The sequence below is a fragment of the Mus musculus genome, chromosome 14 (assembly GCF_000001635.26).
Source record: "Mus musculus strain C57BL/6J chromosome 14, GRCm38.p6 C57BL/6J".
NCBI classification, from domain to species: Eukaryota; Metazoa; Chordata; class Mammalia; order Rodentia; family Muridae; genus Mus; species Mus musculus.
Window position 1 is genome coordinate 121,606,811 of NC_000080.6, and position 21,210 is coordinate 121,628,020.

The 21,210-nt window shown below is 45.7% G+C and overlaps 1 protein-coding gene across 46 annotated transcripts in view; it reads right to left on the reverse strand.

Annotated features, from left to right (window-relative positions):
- The window catches only part of Dock9 (dedicator of cytokinesis 9), a 259,536-nt gene that overhangs the window by 68,446 nt on the left and 169,880 nt on the right, over positions 1-21,210 (reverse strand). For all 46 annotated transcript variants that reach the window (XR_874271.3, XR_383125.4, XR_874272.3 and 43 more), the window contains exons 19-32: positions 20,982-21,074; positions 20,485-20,608; positions 20,007-20,128; positions 19,093-19,179; positions 18,346-18,435; positions 16,036-16,151; positions 15,472-15,541; positions 14,485-14,610; positions 12,653-12,724; positions 3,213-3,359; positions 2,952-3,035; positions 2,346-2,457; positions 291-469; positions 1-114 (exon numbers count right to left, since the gene is read on the reverse strand). Coding sequence is in view for 36 of the 46 variants with exons in the window: in NM_001347596.1 (NP_001334525.1) it covers positions 1-114; positions 291-469; positions 2,346-2,457; positions 2,952-3,035; positions 3,213-3,359; positions 12,653-12,724; positions 14,485-14,610; positions 15,472-15,541; positions 16,036-16,151; positions 18,346-18,435; positions 19,093-19,179; positions 20,007-20,128; positions 20,485-20,608; positions 20,982-21,074 (1,536 nt within the window). In the remaining 10 variants the exon portion in view is untranslated. The remainder of the gene's footprint in view (positions 115-290; positions 470-2,345; positions 2,458-2,951; positions 3,036-3,212; positions 3,360-12,652; positions 12,725-14,484; positions 14,611-15,471; positions 15,542-16,035; positions 16,152-18,345; positions 18,436-19,092; positions 19,180-20,006; positions 20,129-20,484; positions 20,609-20,981; positions 21,075-21,210) is intronic.

Genomic DNA, 21,210 nt, shown 5'->3' on the forward strand with positions numbered 1-21,210 from the left:
ACTGCCCGGGTTCACAGGAAAGGGTGACACATCCCTCACGTTGATCCGCTGGACATTTTCAATAAGCAGACCAAACAGAGGCAGGTAGAGAGTGGCTATCCTTGCCTGGTGACTCTGAAAGAAGATACACATGGTAAGTGTGTTCCCTGGCTGAGCACCGGATGGCAGAGGACGTTACACTGGCAAGAAAAAAAGTCTCAGCCCTGTTAACAGGATTTGTCTAAGGGGTCATTTCCTTACACCGCTTGAGCATTTATCATCCCTTCTTCCCTCCCCTGGGAACTACTCACCCTCGAATTGTATCTGTCATCAAAAGAATGTTTTATCAGCAGGTTCTTGAGCATGCTGATGGCGATGACTCGGACCTCCCGGAACTCCTGGAGCGCAGTGCCCACCTCCCTTAGCAACAGTCCCACCAAGAAGTGGTTTCTGCAGAACTCGTCTGTTAAGGAGTAGTCAAGCTGGAGATCTGAGAAAAGGCAGGTGGGACTCAGGTTCAGGGGGTCCACTGTCGCCTGAGCCCCTCAGCCCACCTCGTGTGTGGCTACAGGTGACAAAACTCTGCCTCACACAAAAACAAAAAACCAGGCAATTCTGCAAGGCTGCTCTATTCCTTAACCTATAAATTCCCACAGGAGCCCTGAGCAGATACAAATAGCTGCCCTGAATTTTGAACATGGAACTGGTTTTAGTGCCTGTTTTTAGAAGATCTGACAGCAATTATATTAAAAACGTTATTGATAATTTTTTTTCTAAAAGAATGAAGTTATTGTACTAACGACAGTAGAGATCAATTGGATAAAACCACATCATTAAGGAGAGGATGAATACAAATGATTTATTTAAATATCATTCACTTTGTGAGGTCAGCTGTCTATTCTCTGGTTATCAATGCCTTCATAGTCACAGTAAAACTCAAATGTATTTTAAATGACACACCAGCACATAACCTATTTATTCTGCTTTCACTGAACAAGTAAGTTACTTCTGCAGTCTTTTCTAAAATGTCCTCCTTAAACTACAACTGAAATATACAAAGCACCACCCAGTAACTCATCACAAGCTACATGATAAAGCTGAGAGAGGGCTCATCTGCCAAGGAGGAAGACAGGAATCCCCTAAAAGAGGATCAATAAAAGCAGTCACACACACACACACACACACACACACACACACACACACACACAGGAAGCACAAAGTAAGACTGAGTCAGGACACTGACACCATTATCCAAGAAAGTCCTATAGACCCCAGTTTGACTTCCAAAGCCTTCCTGGCAGGTCCTTGAAAGTCTCCCCAGCACACTGCAGAAGTCCCTGTGGAGCCTGTCAGTAGGAAGAAAGAGTTTCTCCAGCATGATCATGTTTAGCAGCGTTTTTAGTCCACTTTCTGCAGACTAAACTGTAAGGCAGGGGCTCCCTTAAATCTCTTAGGGAAGAAAACGACTTACAGTCTCTGTGCCTGGGGCAGAGTCTGGCACGAGACCCCAATAAACTGATGTACAGGACCCACTCTCCTCAGTGAGGCTGGAAAGCTCACTGAGCTCAAGTCCCTTCAGACCCAGGGGGTCCAGAGCAGCTCATGAGGACTCAGCATGCAAACACAAAAAGCTCACAGGAAAGCCATGTGCCTTAAGCTCCTGTCGCTTCCACGGACAAAAGCTGTGTTTCGGGAGGTGAGATGTGATCTGGGGGGTGGGGGTGGGGGTGGGGTGACTTTGTTCTGCTCCCTAAAACAGAATGTGGGGACTCTAGGCACCCCGGGAGCATATCTCCTGGGTTGTGACAGCAACGTCTCAGCTCCACAGGAAAACAATGCACCCATTCGTCAGAATCATAAAGCCTGGCCAGATATGCATAGACAGGTTTGATTGGACAGTGTACAAGCGGCTGAATGGCCACTTGCATTCCATTCGGGTCTTTAATGGAGGAAGTGCAAGGGCAAGCCTAAGCCCCACCCACACCTACCTACTGGGCTGTCATTTGACTCCACAGTTGGTGAAAGAGAAGCTAATTTACAAGAGGGGAAAGCAAAACAAACACAAATGTAGTAAATAAGACAAAGGATTTTAAAGTGACAAACAGTCATGATGTTTACTTCTGATGAGCCCCAGTGAGCTTCAGATCTGCCTCTCATCTGCATGGGTTGTCTCTAGGTTTGCTGAAAAGCCAGTTTCTACGTAAGATTTTTTTTTTTAATCAACAATTTTAGGAATGTAAAATTATACACACCCTCATCCATGAATAAAATCAAATCATGGGATGACATTTCAATCAATACTTTTCTTATTTAAAAATGATACGGTTCTCTTCATTAGAAAATAAATCCATGCAGAGATGGGTTACCTTGGTATCTCTGAATTCTTCCTTTTCCAAATGGCATCGGCAAATTCAAAGGAATATAGTGTTCATGGTTGCACACCACGCGGAGAAACTCAAACTTGTACTCAAAGAGAGTCTGCAGGAAGAAATGCTTAGACGTGAAAACCTCACCGGATGTTGTATCTAGAATGCTAGTAAACCTACTGGAAGCAAAGAGCATGAGCACTTAGTGGGGACCACGTGCTTGTGTCTTTATGTATGTTGGATGGCTTACAGGCATTTGTGTGAAAACCAAACACACTTCATTAAATAATGCCTTTAGCAGACTTTAAGGCAGTTATTATTTATGCTCCTCTATGTCTAAAAAGGATTTCAAGTAGCTTATAATTACACAGACTCAATACAATTTAAAAAATTAGTAAGCTGGAAGGTAATAAAGGAAAATAATTCTACCAGAAAGGTTACATGGTTATAAGGTCTCGATAAACGATCTGTGATCAACAACTCAATTCAGAGGTTTTGGGATGAATGAGGTGAGGAACAAAAAGACAATTCTGATAAGAACAGGTGCAGTTCCAGGTGTGAATGGGCCAGCTAAACTCAAGCGAAAGTGCCCAACAGCCATGCTACCTTGGGGTCCCCGGGAGCAAAGCAACTGATGTAGTTGTTGATCTGCTTGAAGACGAAGCCTCTGTCCATGAAGGTGAAGCATCTCTAGGGGAAAAAAGCCAAGAGCCATTAGTTCAGACCCATGAGTTGTGGAACTTTGGCTTCTAGTCTGCTGGTTAAGTTACCCTCTCCTGTCAGAGTACTGAGTACTGAGTACTGAGGGCATCACTGTGCTGGGGAGCTACTTAGAAAGCAGTGTCCCCTTCCCCTGGAGGTCACTACCTTGATGAACACAGCGAGGCTGTGATTGGCATTTTTAGATGCTTCTGGGTTATCTCGAAATTTCTGGGTGATATGTGGCATCAGCATGTTCACCACGGTTTCCACAGCGTGATGGTAGGAGGCCGGAAATCTCTGGTTCCGCAGTAACTGAAAGGATTCAAACCCATCACTTAGGATGATTTTAGGTTGTAATACTTAAGGTTGGAGTCCAAGTCCATAAAAACAGAAACAAACAAACAAAAACCCCCGAGTTAGATCTACCTCTTGTATAATTGGATAAAAAGTTAGATATACCCTTCCTAATGCAGTCTGGTAACTTTCCACATACTATTTCATCAATACTTTCAAGAACAGAAATCTCACAAGAAAAAAAAATTTACCCAATTTAAAAAATCAAATTATAGCACAGTATTTGAATGTATACTATAAAAGTGCTCAAATATAGCCGTGGCGCACACCTTTAATCCCAGCACTCGGGGAGGCAGAGGCAGGCAGATTTCTGAGTTCGAGGCCAGCCTGGTCTACAAAGTGAGTTCAAGGACAGCCAGGGCTATACAGAGAAACTCTGTCTCGAAAAACCAAAAAAAAAAAAAAAAAAAAAAAGTGCTCAAATATGTCAAATATCTCGACCTTCTTTGATATGACAAAGAGAGTCTTGGTAGTTTATACAAACAAGAACAGAAATGTTGATCTAAGAGTTTTGGCAGAAAACAGGGCAGGACCGTGCACTTTCTGTGGGTATCTTCAATAATGGGCACAAGCCAAGCGTTCCTCAGACACTTTTTATATTCTTTATTCAAAACTCAAAGAACAAGTTTATTTGTGTTTACACATATATTATATATAATATATGTTATATATTATATATAATATATGTCATATATTATATATTATGTTATATATTATATATTGTATGTGTGTGTGCATGTGAAGGTCAGAGAACAGTTATTAGGAGTTTCACTCTATTCCCACCATGTGGTTCCCAGGGATTGCACTCTGGTCATCAGGCTTGGTTTACCCAGTGAGACATCTTGCTGGCCCTTCTCAGAGAAAGCACTACCTAGGCTGAAACCCAGAGTATTCAAAGGACACACAGACACTGATGAATGCACATGGCCAGTTTAAAGGGTGTGGCAGCCTTCTGCTTGCAAGTCAGTGCATAACGATCCCTTCTCTCATTAATGCATACCAGAGAAAGTACCAACTGCTGAGCAATCAGCTGGGTTACTGCCATGCCTCTACATGCCAGCCACTGCACCACACACTCCTGGTTACTTCCCATCCAATCCTATATGATCCTTATGACTTATTCTGCATGTTACCGGTTGAGGGACGGTAGGGATGTGTGCTTAGTCACACAACTCAAGTGACTCATATTCAGATCTACCAGGAGTCCAAAGTCTTCTGACACGTGAGACCACACTTCTTTTTCCAAGTCCACAAAGGAGGGAGGGAGCATAACTAAAAACTCTTAGCCGCTGGATTTAATTTCAACAGCCACAAGAATGGAGCACCCCAATTTACAAATAAGGAAGCCAATGTTTAACAGCTCAGTAAAAAGTCCTAATTATCCTTTCCTTTACCAGCCCCCCCCCCCTTCTCCTCTTTGGTGACCAGACCCCTTTGAAGTGCAGGAGCAGTGGCTGACCAGGTAGACTCTATTTCCCAGCCTAACTTATAGCTTGATGTGGGCCACGTGACTAAGTTCCCTCTAATGGACTGCAGAGTGAGTGACAGGCGCCTCCTAGACCACGTTCATGACAGAAGCAGATAGCTTTCATGTTCTTTTCTTTCCTGTGTCTGGAATGTGCTGTGAGGTGAGCCAGCCACAACACTGTGGGGGAGAAGGTAACAGCCTAGACTGGATCATCAGATGGGAGGCTGAGTCCCTGCATATCGCTGGGGGGGACAAGCTGGCCTTTCCAAACCACCCACCAGCTCATGATTTTCTAAAACAGAAAGTCAGGTTTCCTGTCACATTTGAGCCACTGTTATCCTGGCCTGTTGTAGAACCACCAGGCAGTGGCACATGACACTCAGGGAAGGCCATGGCAAGCAGTAAGTAAGCTTCCTGGAGATGGCCACTGTTTTGCCTGGCTGTGGTGGGTTGAGCTCTGGAGAGGCACAGCCCCGGAGACTTTGTCCCAGGGTTGCTTCTCACTGCCGATGTGCTTCCTGCCATGATTACATAGCCTAATGATGCCTGGGCACCAGCCCACCCTATTGGGAAAATTTCCTGCAAATCAGGATGAAGATGTACTTTCAAATTCTAATGCTGTTTGGAAGAATTAATGACTTTACGGAACTACTGATTTGATTCAAATAGTTTTAGGAAGAAAGTTTTAAGAGATGGTTTTAGTTGTATTGCCTGAAAGATGTAATAAAGTTAGAATCAAGAAAAGAATGTGCTCTCTCCTCATAGAATAGTAAGTAAAGGTTACATGATAAGGAGTGCAATGAGCTTTCACAATTACCCTAAAAATAGAAGTAGGCTTGGGACAGATTTGTGATCAAGGGAAAACATTCATTCTAGGTCAGGTCCAAGGATGAGGCCACAGGTGTGCACCATGATAAAGCAAGGCCATGTGCAACCAACTGTTGCTGTGAACTAATACTGAGCTTATAGAATGAAGCACTGCTCTGAACTTACTATCTACATCCTTCTGTAATTCCCTTTCGTGTAACGTTTTATCTGTGAGGTAATTTTATAAAGAACTTTGTCTAAGAAGCTATAAGGAGGCTGAGAAAAGAAATAAAGTATGGCTGTTGGGGCTCTGCTCCATCCACCAAATGTGTATATATGATATATGTCTGTCTGTACAGTATGTATATATGTATGTTTGTCTACATGTATGTAGATAAAAGTGTATGTATATAACTATGCATGTGTATATATATAAGTATGCATGTGCATTTGTGAAACTGATGACATTAGTGGTCGGGCCCAGCCAAGTGTGTGTTTGTGTGTGTGTGTGTGTGTGTGTGTGAGAGAGAGAGAACATGCTATCATTGGGAGTGGGGGGGTTGAGGGTAGAGAGGGATATGATTGGCTGCTATCATTGGGGTGGGTGGGGCAGTGCATGATTGGCTGCCATCAGCACCAATCCCAGTGGCTGACACCACATCTCGCTGCCTCCTTTGGTTACCTGGATGTTGAGCTGGCTTTCCACAGAGCAGTACATACTTAAGGCTGAAGCCAGAATCTGTGTGTTTCTAACATGAAACCGCATGATTTTATGCACTAAACACCAGGTCTCATTATGAAGAAGGTTAGACATATTCGCATTTTAATCATTTCAGTTTTCAAATCAACAGTAAGAACACACAGAGTCAAAAACCCACTGAGGTAGGATCAAGTTATAAGAATACAAATTAACTCTCAAATACCACGTTTTTTTTTTTTTTTTAAATCATGCACATTGAACTGAATACAAAAACAAAACACAAAAAACCCCTGAATCTGAGCAGCACATCAGCTAAATGTAGAACATGGACTTTACATTCTGACTCAGCCGAGCCAACTGTAAAGTGACATTTTGGGGACTCCTGAGGGAAGGCTGAATATAGCTTAGGCGTTAGACCATAATGGAGATTTATTGCTAATTTTGTCTCAGAGTCCTGGAGTAGTGATGTCTTTTAAAACGCATTCCCCACTTGAGAAGACATAGAGAGTGAGAGTGGGGGCAGAAAGCAAGAATTGCAACACTGTTGCTAACTGCTCAAGCTGAACTGCTGGTAACAATGAATCCATCAGAGCACCTGCTCTGCTCTGCCTCTTAGAAGATCTCTAAGCCTGTATGCTCTGAACAGCAATGCTGCTCTAAGGGCCACTAGGAGTCTTTGGAGGCTACCAGATGCCCTTCTGACAGCGACAAATGGCTATAGTAAGCAACTCTACTTTGACAACAAAACAAATTGAGGCCTTTTTACTCAATAAGACACATTTGGAGGCAAGAAAAGTAAAAGACCCAGGTAAGTAGATGCTTTTTAAGAAGATTGATATAAACTGAACTGAAAGGAAAAATAAAATCTAGGATAATGGGCTGGTGTGCAGAGTGGGAATAACCAAGCACGGCTCCGAGGAGAGAGCCTCCAGACATTGGCTTCTCAGGCAAGCAAATTCCCACTCTTTGGCCCCAGCAAGTTATCACTTCTGCAGCATCCCCTGCTGGTCTAGGCGCTGCCACCTGCTGCCCAAATGGATGCTCAGACTCCTCTAGCTATCCACTGTGCACACTCTACTGTAAATGTGGTAACTCTGTGCCCTCCTGAATGGGCTCTCCCTGAAGACCCAGCCCTAGCCTGGCTGTCACAGTCCTGTGGACACTGCTGCTAAAACCAGGATTTTACAGAGCCAGATCCCCTGGAACTGGAATTATGGTTGTGAGCCACCATATGGGTGCTAAGAGTTGAGCCTGGACCCTCTGCATGAGCAGCAGGTGTTTTTAGCCACCACGGAGCCATCTCTCCTGCCTCAGACTTCATTTTTCGAGTCTCTGCTTTGCTTTGAAGTATAAGCTAGACTTGAACTCGTGACCATTCTCATTTTGCTTCCCCCGGGCTGGATTACAGGCATGCATTGATTAAATTCAGACTGTCCAGGTGCAATATTTCACAACTTTTGGCAGGCAAACAGAGTTGCATAACCACCATGATCAAGGAGCCAGCCTCTGTCCTCTGTGCTCGGTTCCTGGCAATGGCCACTCTGTTTTCTATCCCTGTAATTTTTCCTTTTCAAGAATGTCTTAAATATAAATGAATCCATTCATGTAATCTTCTGGGTCTGAATTTTACTTCAATACTTCTAAGAGCTGCCCATATAATTTTTTTTTTGCAAGAATGAGCATTTTGTTAGTTATTATTACTAAGTGGTATTCCATCATACTGAGTCACCAACAATTTATCTATCCATTTCCCGCCCAGTGGGCATTGGGTTGTTTCCAGGTTTGGGCTTTTGTGAATAAAGCTGCCATGCACATTCATGCACAGGTTTTTGTGAGGATACATGCTCTTATCCCCTTTCAGTAAATACTGAGGAGGGAGTTGCTGGGCTGAATGAATGGCTATTTTAACATCTCTTATTCATTCATTATTCATATTGCTGGGTAAGCCTGTTGCCTGTGCATAAGACTCAGTCTCCTGTCCACTAAGTGTGGCATCCTTCAAGGCTCAGGTAAAGTTCATCTCCACCTCCACCTTTGCCTCATGCTCGGCTCACACAAATACCTTCATATGCCCTGTTTTTGTTGTTCCAAGTGAACCTGTTTTTCTTCTGCCTTGCATACCTAAAAAACTACTCAAAACACTTGAGGGGTGGAAACATGGGTGTTAATATTCAGTCTGTCGTCACGGGAATGTTCAGATTTGGTTTTGGGAAAGCCCAAATAGTCTGTTTACTTCATAAATAAAATACTTCATAAATAAAAATTCTCATCTCCTTGAAGGCAAAGCAATCAGACTTAGGACGTTCATCCCATCTCTGTGGGTTTTCTCACTCCGTCCTTAAGGACAGACACCTGTGGGGTGCCAGGACTCCGCCCAACAGAGCGTGGGAAGAAGGAAGTGGAAGGCAAGACTGTGGGAATCACAGTTATAAAAAGAAGTTCCCAAAAGCTTCGCCCACAGATGCCGAGTCAGAGGAGAACCTCCCAGCTGGCCCTGCGGCCATGCGGCCTTTCTCAAAAACCCCTCCTCGTAACTTCCAAGCACCTGCCTCCTCTGATGGCCCCAAGTCAAACTCAGTCACATTCACTGTATGGGAAGCTACAGGGCCATCTGCTGGAGCTGCTTTCTGATGCTACGTCATTGAATGTGGTTTGCCTGGAGACTAGAAGGTTGACACACCCCCCACCTTTAGCCACGATTCAGCAAAATGGTTTATACATTAATCAATCAATCCACGTTGGTATGTGTGGGTAGCGTCACCCAACTACCAATAGGCATGTGCACAGACATACACTCAGTTCCTCCAGTAACAACAACCAAAGCAGCATCATCAGCTCACGTCCCAGTCCAAGGCCCAGGGGCCCCTACGGACGGGATGAGTCGGTACCTCGTTATGGTACTTTCAGAAAGGCTAACTAATGATGGATGCAACTGAAAAATATCAGAACAAATTCAGAATATTTAACATTAAAAACGTAAAAACTCAAGAGGATTTGACCCAAGTTTTGGAAGGAAATCATGAATGATAAAAGAACTTGTTCCCTAGACTATGTGGTATGCACACGTGTGTATGCATGTGTGTGTGTGCGTGCATGTGCTTGTGTGTGTGTGTGTGTGTGTGTCCAGAAGTTGATGTCGGGATGACTTTCCTCAGCTGTTTTCTCCACTTTTTTTGTTTGGAGACAGGGTCTCTTATTATACTGAGCCTGATGAATGAGTAACCTGTGGGAAGCAGGCTGGGGCCTCTAGCACAAGCCAGGCAGGGCTAAAATGGAAGACCAGAATCTTTTACAATGCCAGGAGGGACTCCCAAATCTCTCCTCAGGGTCAATTATACTGTGGTTCCACGTTCTTCTTTTGGAAGCCAGAGCTCTCTTACAGGCACAGCTGCACAGAGATTTTTTTCTAAGACTTCTAAAATTCCCCTCTAAACATTGCTTTAGGACTAAGATACAATTAAGGTAGGAAGAAGGCTCTGCAATTCCACAGACAGACATGGCATTTCTTAGAGCAGAGGTGCAGGGAACCTGCCACATGGATGGAAAGGGCGGAACACCTGCAAGTGGCTGCTTTCTCCAGCAGTCCTGGGCTCCATCAAGCCACGTGGTCTCAGAGGACCATTCCAAGGGTCTGTCTACCTTGTTGTCTACCTCTGTGATAAAGGGAAAGAGCTGGTAACTGAACCACTCTTAGGCCACTATTATATCTACTGTGATGTTTTAATTTAGCACCGAGAACAGACACAGGCCACTAAAGTCCTTTCCTAATTTCCTAGCGCTTGAAACTGATGGCCAATGGTGTGCACAGTTCTTGCACAAGTTTTCACAAGTGCTCACAGACTTCTGGATTGCCTCTCAGGTGGCCTCTGCTGCAGTCCTAGGCAGGGAGAGGGCAACTGTGATTCCCTGTGATAGGCGCTCCCTGTTCTTCACCACCCTGGTTCTTTCTCCTCCTAGTCTGTGTTCTTCCTCAGGCCAGGCAGACTTCTCTACGCACCAGAACCCATCTGAGCACTTCTCTCTGCACAGTCTCCCTCTATCACCCACTCCTCTTCTCGCCACCTGTGCCCTCCTCTCATGGTGACCATCATTAGGGTAGGTGGCCACCAAGCTACACGTACATGCTCTACCTACTTTATTTTTATAACACTGAAGGGTTATTTGCTGACTAAAACCGATACACTTAAAATACAATCAAAACACCTCATCCTCTGAAGTGATCTCTCTTTGTTAAAATTACCTCAGGGCTCTTTTGTAGGTTGAACTGCATCCCCAGATTCGAATGTTAAAGATGAGTTTTTCCTTCAGTGTTTGCTCATGTGCTCTTCCCACCCCCACCCCAGTCTCTCATACACACGCCATAGTGTGAACGTGGTGGTCAAGGGACAGCCTCCAAGGGACACTGGCCTTTGCTTTCTACCTCGTTTGAGGGAGGCCTCACTACAACAGCGCTGGAATTAGAGACACATGCTAACACGCCTGGCTTTCCATGGGCTCTGCAGATTTGAACTTGGGTTCCCATGTTTCCAGAGAAAGCACTTTCCCACTGGGGCACTGCCTAGCTCATGTGCTTAAGCTGTGGCACCCTGAAAAGTCCCAGTGGGGGACTGTATTTGAGACAGAGTCTTTAGAGAAGATGCTAAGGTAAAGTGATATCATCAGGGTTCACATTAGTCCAGTGTGACAGGTGCCACATAGGAAGTAGACCTTTGCAGAAGAAACTATTGGCAGAGTAGATACCTCAGAGAGGTTCCAGCCCACAGAAACTTTGACCTAGATCTTTTAGCTTCTTAACTTTGAGGAAATGAATGCCAGTGGTCTAATCCAGAGGTACTCTAGGGTGGCAGCAACAGAAAACCAACAGAGGCTATAATCCTGTTGCACTTGTAACATATTTAACTAAAAAGTGATACAATGAAATCCTGTGTGTATAAGAGCGCACACTTGTATACTGCCAGGGAGCCAATCTGCTTGATTCTTCCTTGGCAGGCTGCCCTGGCATTAATACAGAGGGTGCATATCTCCGTGCAAGGCAAATGCCACCCACCTCCATCTGGCATCTCCCTATGAAGTAAAAAAAATCAAAGTCTTTAAGTTGGATTGGAAAAGGAAAAAACAAACAACCAAAAAACAAGGACACTGGCCAGGATCAAGGCCTGCTCGACAAGTAAGTATGGCTTCAGGCTCTGGGCCACCAACTTTTTGTTCTGCGTCTAAGAAAGCAGAGCCCTTGATGAGGTCTCCATCCTCTGATGACTCCTTCCAGACCTTCCCCGCTCTCTCCTTTCTCTCTTTCACTCCCCATCTCTCCCTCCCTCCTTCTTCCTCTTCTCTCTCCCTCCCTTCCTCTCTCCCTCTTCCTCCTTCTTCTTCTCTCTCTCTTCCTCCCTCTCTCCCTCTCTGTCTCTGTCTCTTTCTGTCCCTTCCCCTCTCTCTCCCTCTCCCCCTCCCCCCACAAGCATCCACAGGGCCCTTGCAGCCCTACCACCTGAAGCCCTCACAGGTTCCCCCTGCTCAGTCACCCTCCCACAGCTGCAGTATGGCCACAATTCACAGATACAACTCCTAACTCCTGCATCAGAAGCAGGTCTTCCAGTCATCAAAGAGAGGGTAACATTGTCAAGCGTGTCCTACATTAGTCCTTCATTAAAAACCTAGAGCCTCAGAGAGCTACAAGGCCATGCCCTAACAGGAACCACCAGTCCAGAGACAAGACCAACTGTGTGGGGGATGAGCCTCATGAGAATATAGAGGCAGAATGTCCCAGTGGGAACCAGGGGGACATGGTCACAGAAACACACTCCCAGGTACCAACAAAAGGAGAGGCGGAATTTGAGACTGTGCACAGGTACCTGGTGAGAGTCAGCCATCTGTAAACAGAAATATCTAGGGTGGTTAAAACACTTACTGCAGCATCTTACATTAGTACTCAAGCAACTGGTCCCAGTTCAGAAAAGCTATTCAAAGGATAACCGTAGTTTTCTTTGGATTTAATAACCCTGTAGGTAGTGAGGAACCAAGGCCTGCCTTGGAGCTAGATGCGTTAGCACTCATTAACTGCAGGACTGAGAGCAAGTAATAACTCAAATACTCTAGCCTTAGTCTTCTTACCTAAACAATGGGCATTCCTCACAGGACTGAGGTGAAGCTGAAACATGCTACTAATCGTACATGAAACAAGTCTGTCCCCAGCACACAGGAAACATGAATAGGTGTGAGCTTTCAACCAAGCAAAAGACATCTCCCCCCAAACAAGTCCCCAGTGGAGTAACATACCTTGACTTTGTTATTTTCAATCAAATGCTGAGCCATGGACTTTATCAGCACATCAAAGAAAAACCAAGAGTACTGAAAGAAAAGAAAAAACAAACACAAAAATAATGCATCATTAGGAAAGAGACCAGCTCTCCTAGGCTGGCTATACTAGCGATGAGAAGCAGGTATGGGCGGTGAGACACACTGGACAGCTTCTCATCAGATCCAAGAGGTGGGTGACAGACTTCTGCTCCTTGCACACATTCAGCAACATGCAGCTGCACCCACGGGGAGACTGAGCACCCTCTCCCACTAGGCGCACGGCTGGATCATTTGTGGAGTCTCCTCTGATGATTTCTTGTTTAGGGAGACTGTCTATACCATCCCTCGCAGTGTCCTCCACACTGAGGAGGTGACAGGGAGACTTTGGAAATGGTAAACTTATCTTTACAGCTCTCATCTGAGACCAAACTAGCAAACTTGGACCTGGAGAGCTAATTTTGATCACTCAGATTTAATAGTGATGGTGACAACTGCCATAAATGTCCACACACAGGCTTAGCTGGTCAGGCTGTGGAGTTGGAATTTTATTTTCTTTCACACACACACACACACACACACACACACACACACACACACACACACTTTTATTGGGAGGAGAGAGGGTCTCACTCAGTTCATGCTGGTCGCCAACTTATCATGTAAGGAAGGACGGTCTTGGACTCCAAATATTTGAGATAATGGGTGTGAACCACCACATCCAGTTTTCACTAATTGTTTTTTGAAAATAATTAGTAAAAATAGTTTTTTTTTTCTGATAACAGATCATGTTGCCCAGGCTGGTATGAAAATTATACACTCAAGGGATCTATGGGGTTTTGAAAGAGTGATGTCCTCCACAGGCTCAGGTATTAACACTTGGTCTCCAGGTGGTGGCGCTGTTTGGGAGGTTATGGAATCTTCAGGAATTGTGTCACTGGATGTGAGCTTTGAGGGTTTATAGACCTGCCCCCATTTCCAATACTCACTCTCTCTCTCTCTCTCTCTCTCTCTCTCTCTCTCTCTCTCACACACACACACACACACACACACACACACACACACGCGCGCGCGCGCATGCCCCACCCCACTCTGATTGGTGTTTTCAACTGAAAACACTCAGATTCCCACCCTGGTTGCCTGCTGCTGGGTACATCTCCCACCATTATATTATGTACTCTAACCAATCTGAAACCAACCTTAAGCTAAACTAAACTTGGCTCATGAAGTCGCCTCTGGTCAAAGTGCCAATCACAGCAACAGTAACTGATACACACTCCCTCCCTCCTATTTAGAGTCCTGGGTAGCGGGCACCACAGGCAGGTGCCACCGTGGCTAGCTCTCAGCTTACTTAACTGTAATGTGATATGTGTGTATATCATTAGGGCAACATGTAGTGCTTTAAGATGTTTAACTGGGGTTATCTTAAACATTTTCTTTCTTTCTTTTCTTTGTCCTTTCCTTTTTCCTTTCCTTTCCTTTCCCTTCCTTTTTCCCTTTCCCTTTCTCTTTCTCTCTCTCCCTCTCTCCCTCTCCCCCCTCCCCCTGGTAACAGCTTTCTCAAGGGAATGCTCAGTACATCTATATTCTGTTCCCTCCTCACTGTGCAACAGCACCTCCCTCTTGAGCACTCTTAGTACCCACTCACTGACCCTCCCAGCCCCACCCTCCCATTCACCAGATATGCTACTATTTGGGCAGATGAGACCCAGAGCCTCACACAGGGCCACATAAGCCCTGGGCGACTGAGATCCATCCCCAGCCCTTGAAGATCAGTCCTAAAGCTGCAGAGCAAGGCTGGCCGCCCGTGTTACCTTCAGAAGTTTGTTGCTGGTAAGGAAATCGGCAGAAGGCTTGAGAATGGTGGTCATGGATTTCGTCAGTTCCTCGTGCACTGTCTTATACTCAGATGCAACGTACGGCTCAGCCTTATAGGCAAACTTTGAAAAGAAAGAGAGGAACTCTACAGCATGGGTTCTTCCATGGGAGGGGCAGAGAGCTTGTGAGGCTCCTGAGAATGGAGATCCGGGACTGAGGTGCACATTCAAGGGTGGGAGAAGGGATGGAAACGAAGGTGGGAGGGTGACTGTCATGTGACAGAGAGAGGGTGGCCAGGATGTCCCCAGGGAACCCATCCAAGACATGACAACCGTACGAGGCAGCTCAGAGCCCAGCTGGCACACAATTCCATCTGTAACAGAACCTCTAGGAATGGGCCACAGGACACAATAGCAGATCCCGGAGAATCTAAATTTTAGTTTGCAGAGTACACAAAGCCACAGTCCACGTATAAGAGGATGTGTAACTCGTTAGCAAAGTGTTTGTTGTATGATTATTTAATGGTACGTATCAAGAACCTATTGCTATTGATGCTAACACTTTATGCTGTTCACATGGCCTTTTCATTTGACTGTGGCCAGGGTTAACCTTCCAGTCCCAAAAGCAGCAAGGATGCTGGGAAACTTTAGGCGGGTTAAAAAGAAACATGAAGATTGCTAATGAGTAACGGTCTACCCAAGATCAATTAAAACAATTCTTATTTCACCTCCCTGCCAGTTGAGTCACACTCATCTTGCAAAGGGTGAAATTAGTTAATGAATGAATGGCTGCCTGTCTTCCAACTCCCCTGGTTCAGGTACAAGTCTTGGCAGAAGGGACCAAAGAGATTCACAGGTATTAAATTCCAAATGCACCCCTGAATTATGAGGCTTGTAGAAAGAAGTCTTTGGAAGGAAACTTGGAGAGCCACAGCTGTAAGTGATTGTAGCAGCTTGACTTATTCATTTATTTATTTTACATACCTTAACATATGACCTCAAGTGGCTCTCCAATCCTTCCTCATGGCACTGGGCAACCACATGAATAATGACCCTACACACCACAGGAATGAATAAAGCAATGAGTAGTGATATGGAAATGGGAACATTTCATTATCTTCACAGCAGCAGAACGATGATGCTGTTGGCACGTAGCAAACAAGAAGACAAGGAATCAGATGTGGAGCCTATGTGCGAGAGTAAGACATTTCTCCAGTAAAATGTTTAGCACATATACTATCATTTCAGAGAGGCTCCAGGTGTGGACAGACTGAAGGGAAGAAGAGCATCCATCTATCCACCCATCCATATGCTCGTCTGTCTGTCCATCCATCCATCCATCCATCCATCCATCCATCCATCCATCCAACCATCCATTCACTTATCCATCCATCCACCCACCCACCCACTCATCCATCCATTCACTCATCTGTCCGTCCGTCCGTCCGTCCGTCCATCCATCCATCCATCCATCCATCCATTCATCTGTCTGTCCATCCATCCATCCATCCATCAATACATCCACCATGCCCCCATTCCCCACCTTACCGTGTCACGTTCACAGCAACCTCCTCCTGGGTGGCTCTTGTGAGGACTCTGAATAGCTGATTTAAAATGGTCGGCAAGAAGGCGATCATCACATGGCCTTCCATCGCATGCAGACTCTACACAGAAGACATGGTGAAACGTTGTGTTATATTTAGGAAAAAAAAAGTCTATTTTATTTCAGTTATTCATTTTGAGATGGGGTCTTGCTGTGGACCCAGGCTGAACTGAAATTCCTGACTGCCAGTGACTCTCACAGCTCAGCCTCCCAAGTCCCTGGGTCAACAGGTTCACATTACCATGCCTACTACGCTATTTAAGGTAATATCTACTTCATTTCAAGGAAGGATAGAAGAACTCCCTCTAAAATGAGTGGAAGAGGAGGGCATGCAGAGTGGACCTCAAGGATGCCTTTGTCCTAAACTGCAGGACCGGTGAAGATGTTCCACAGGGCAAGGGACTAAAGACTGTTAACTAGTTGCCCGTAAGCCAGGGAGCAGTCAGTGGAGCAATATAATTGCAAGAGCTCTTTAAAACAGAGAGAGAGGCAGAAGAGGAATCAGGAGGAGCTGTAACCAAGAAGAATGGTCAGAGAGGTCTCACGTGATCACTGAAGTGGAGGAGAGGCCAACGGCCAACGTACCTGTTTTCATTTTCGTAAATATGTAGATTGTTTTCTCTTGATTAGAGCAAAGTCTCTACCCAATCTCTCGAATCTTATTTTGTCCTATGCCTGGAATGCCATTTAGTGACTGTTTTCAAAGTACTCTTCTATAATCAAGTTCTATATCAAAGTCTCCCTCTCACTGCTTCGCACTGGCTCCAGGAACATACTCAGCTCCTGCACACGGCTGGGCCAGGCTAGGTGCATTATCTCTGGCTACCCAGGATGCTGTGGTCAAGTTAGTACTATCTCCTATGACTGAGAAGTTTTCTAAGGGTCAGGACTGTTAGGATTTGAGTGTGTCCTTCACAAAGTCTGTGATAGAGACTTAATCCTCAATGCAAAATCGGGAAGAGGTGTGGTCTAAGGAGAGGCAATCAGGTCACGGGGACTCAAGCTTCAGGAGCGGGTCACTGTGCCTGCTCGCGTGGGTTCCTTAAAAGTGATGAGTTTGGGTCTCCTCTTCCTCTACTGCCCAATTCTAGCCTTGATCCTTTCACGGCCCTCAAACTCCAGTTTCAGGTATTTTGTTACAGCAGCAGCAAACGGGCAAGCGAGGGCTGCTTCTTTTATGCTCAGCAGCAGGTAAGTGTAGGGCAGTGGACTGTGTCACCAGGCAGGTAAGTGTGGGGCAGTGGACTGTGTCACCAGGCAGGTAAGTGTGGGGCAGTGGACTGTGTCACCAGGCAGGTAAGTGTGGGGCAGTGGACTGTGTCACCAGGCAGCTAAGTGTGGGGCAGTGGACTGTGTCACCAGGCAGCTAAGTGTGGGGCAGTGGACTGTGCCATTAGACAGAAGAACTCGCAAGGTAGTAAGTAGTTCAGAATCCGGATAAAATTTATAATTGAGAACAGCAGAGTTTGGATCAGTTCCAGACAGGATCCCTGTCCTAGAGCACACGACCATGACACCACACTATGAGGACCATGACAACCTCTCACACAGCATCAAAACCTAGAGTTCTCCATGCTGAATACAGCAGTTTGGACAAGCAAGGACTGCCTACCTCATCAATAACCAATGCAGGGAGGCCTTCATCATACAGAGCCCAGCCTATGTCTCCTGCAGAAGGCCCCTCTGCACTCCTGGGACTCACTCTGAGCTAAGCTGGATTCCCCTCCCTCCCCTGGCTCATTGCAGGCCTGCAGGCCCCATTCCCAACTCCTCGTGGTCCTCAGTGGCATCTTAGATACACAGGAGTTTGAGAACCACAGTCTCCATTCCAGCCCCCACCGTTTCTCACCCAGAGAAACATGGGCTGAGACCCCTATCTTAGACTGCCTTTGCCTCCCCTGAGCAGCACATTGGCAATGTCCAGTACCCCTGAGTTTCGCCTCCCAGGCAGCAGCGTTCAGATTCCCCAGTGATGAGGTGAAAAAAAAACGCAGTACCATGGTAAACATTCAGCAAAGGTCTGTATTGAGTGAGTGCAAGAGAAACGGTTTTCAAGGGAGCACGAGGGACTAGCACACACGTCTGAGTTCACTCCGGTCCACTACTTAAAAGCCACATGAAATCACCATGACAGCATCCAGGTAGAAACATCCACACAGAAGCTTACAAAGGGGCGTAAAAACATTCACCACCAAAAAGGAAACCCAAGTTACTCCCAAAGACATTTAAAAGGGGGACAAAAAACCATCTGGTACCTTAAGGTATTTTACTAGTTCACTCCCTGAGGCTTGGGCTCCAGATTCCGTTTTCTGACAGTATTGGAAAAAATTATGTAAATGTTGATCCTAGATTGAGGGGCGGGAGAGGGCAGGGAGAAGGAGAAGAAAGTCTGTTAGTATTTGCTTCTAGAAACAAGAGAATCTGCTTCATGTAACAAACATGAATGGCTTATAAGTATTTGAGTGAGTGTGTGTGTGTGTGTGTGTGTGTGTGTGTGTGTGTGTGTGCATGTGCACGCAAGCTCACACCAGTGTGTATTCAAGATGCTAGAAGAGGAAACTGGGAGTCCTCTTCCTTTGAGGCAGGGTCTCTTCTCTGATTTTTCTTGTCTGGGTTGGAAGCCAGCAAGCCCTAGAAACCTCATGCATGTGTAAGATGCATAGCTTGTTACACGGGTGCTGGGCACTCTGTGGGAACTCATGATTTCATACCTGCTGCTCTTAATCACAGAGTCATCTACCCAACCCCACAAATGGATTTTAAGATTTAAAAATTGACAAACTACATCTAAAGACTTTTCACCAGAGGAAAATAGTTGAAAAATCTCATAGACTTATAAAGTATTTGTTACGTATACCAGTGTATCACATGTAAGCACCTTCTACGTACTTTCTTCAAATATAGGTCTATAGTATAAAAATATACTCCTAAGTCAACAGGATTCTGATTCACACAGACAAGACATGCAAGTAGTCTCAATCACTGGAATGTGTGACACACACCTGAGTGTACACTGTGGAAACCAGATGAGTGGAGATCTTCAACAGTGGCTTGCCTCCTTCCACCCACTTAACCTCTGGACCATAATGCTGGGGGGGGAAATGGGAAAAAGATCGGAACAGATTAGCTCTCTTAGCTACCAACGAGGGCACTGGTGAAGGACTGGGGACTCAAAGGGCTGGAGAGCTACATCTGGTCACAGCAGGAATGCAGCTGTGTCCGCATTTGTCTTTGCCAGTTTCTTCCCCTGAGCACACCCTTCCTCCTGGGCTTTGTGAGTTGTCCTGTCTGCTGCAGCTGTCAGAGACTGCTGTCCATTTCATTGGGAAAGGCCCTACTTCACCAGTGTCTCTTTATTTTCTGAGACAGGGTCTCACTATGTAGCCCTGTCTTGACTCTATGTAGACCAGGCAGACCTCAAACTCACAGAGATTCACATCTGCTTCCTGAGCACTGGGATTAAGGGTGTGCATCACCACGCTTGGCTTCACAATTATCTTATGCAGACCTAGTAAAATCAGGGCTCTAAGAAGCAATGAGGATGACTCCAGACAGAGCAGAACAGCCATGTGGGGAAGAGATTCACCTCCCGGGCTCTAGATCAACTGGAAGGAAATTCCTGCCACAGTTACTTCTCAGGAAGGCCCACGCCAGGCCAGGATCCTCCGTGTCTCTCTGCTGCAGCACTGCCAGACCAGGCTTATCAAATGCCTGAACTATAATTCTGATGCCGTGTTAAGTGTTATCAGAAGCCGCTCCTAACTGTGCACATTTACTTCAAAATAAATAAAGGAAACCAAGTGTCGGGACTGATAAAAATCCTGCGAGCTATCTTTGTTGTGCGTTATTGTTTTTAGCCATTCATATTGTTTGCTCAAGAAACTGAGTTAAACCAAACCAACTTAAATCCCCATACCCTGCCCATGCCGAGCTCCTGGTAGCCGAGGTAGCCAGATGGCAGGTTAGCCGAGACGGGGATGTGCTGCTCACTCGTCAACACCCTTCCATCTTTCAGGAGAGGCAGCCAGGAAAAGCCAACTGTTGAGAACAAAGAGCAACAACAACAAGAAAAACCCACCGTGAGCTCATGGACTCCTGGCAGGAGAGCCTGGCAAGCCTGAGCAACAACAACCGTCACCACCAATCAGAGCGGGTGATGATGCGAAGGCCTTGAGATAGCCTCTGACATCCAGTCTCTTCGGGGGTCAGACCACCAGCAAGTTACGTATACAATTCAGGCACGCTTACCATACCACTGGTTAGAAACCCACCAGAGCAACCCTTCCCAAAAGGGTGGATATTAAGACTCAAAATACGAGTAAGAAACGCTAATGTGCAGATGATGAAATGACAAACACGGCTACAAAGGAAGGAAGGGAAGCTGGAGCCCCCACCCTGCGTTTCCACAGCGTCCTTCTTCTTCGTGCTTCCTTTGGTGGAGTTATCGCAGCTGACGTGGAAGAAGGTGAACAGTAAATGGTGCCTCTCATGCAGCTGGGCGGGCAGCTCTATCTTGATCTGCAAAGGCAAAAGGGCACTCGCCTGACATCCCATCCCGCAGTTCCTCTCTAAGAGAAAACCCACCAAAACACAGGACGAAGCCATAGTGACCAGGTCCAAGGATGAGTCTCAAAGGAGCTTTGCTAGAACATTACCTGTGGTACTCAAGGTGCACTTAAGAATTTTCTTTCATTTATTTGCAGTTGGCATTTTTGCTTTTAGCAACAAAGGTGTTACTTAAATTTAAAAAAATATGTAAAACAAACACCATTCCTAATGCTATGACTTTAGCATGTGAGGTAGTTTTTCTTGCACTGGCTGTGACAGGCAAGTAATTTCAAGCCTCTATTAAGACTGGTCAAACTGTGTCATCCCTTGAAGACATCGTTACCTCATCGTAGAATTCTGGGTTTTGCTGATGGTGTAGGACCGCGGCAAGGGCACTTCTCGTGAACACCGGGCCACCAGGTCTGCCGTAAATGCACTAACGGGAGAAACAGCATAAGCCAACACTGGGTTTCGGTGGATGGGGAAATTGGTCGTGTGTTTTACAGAAAGTGCCTCCTTCAGTAGAAAGTTAACTACTCAGACTGCATCTGCCTGAGAGAGCCTGGGTCTGC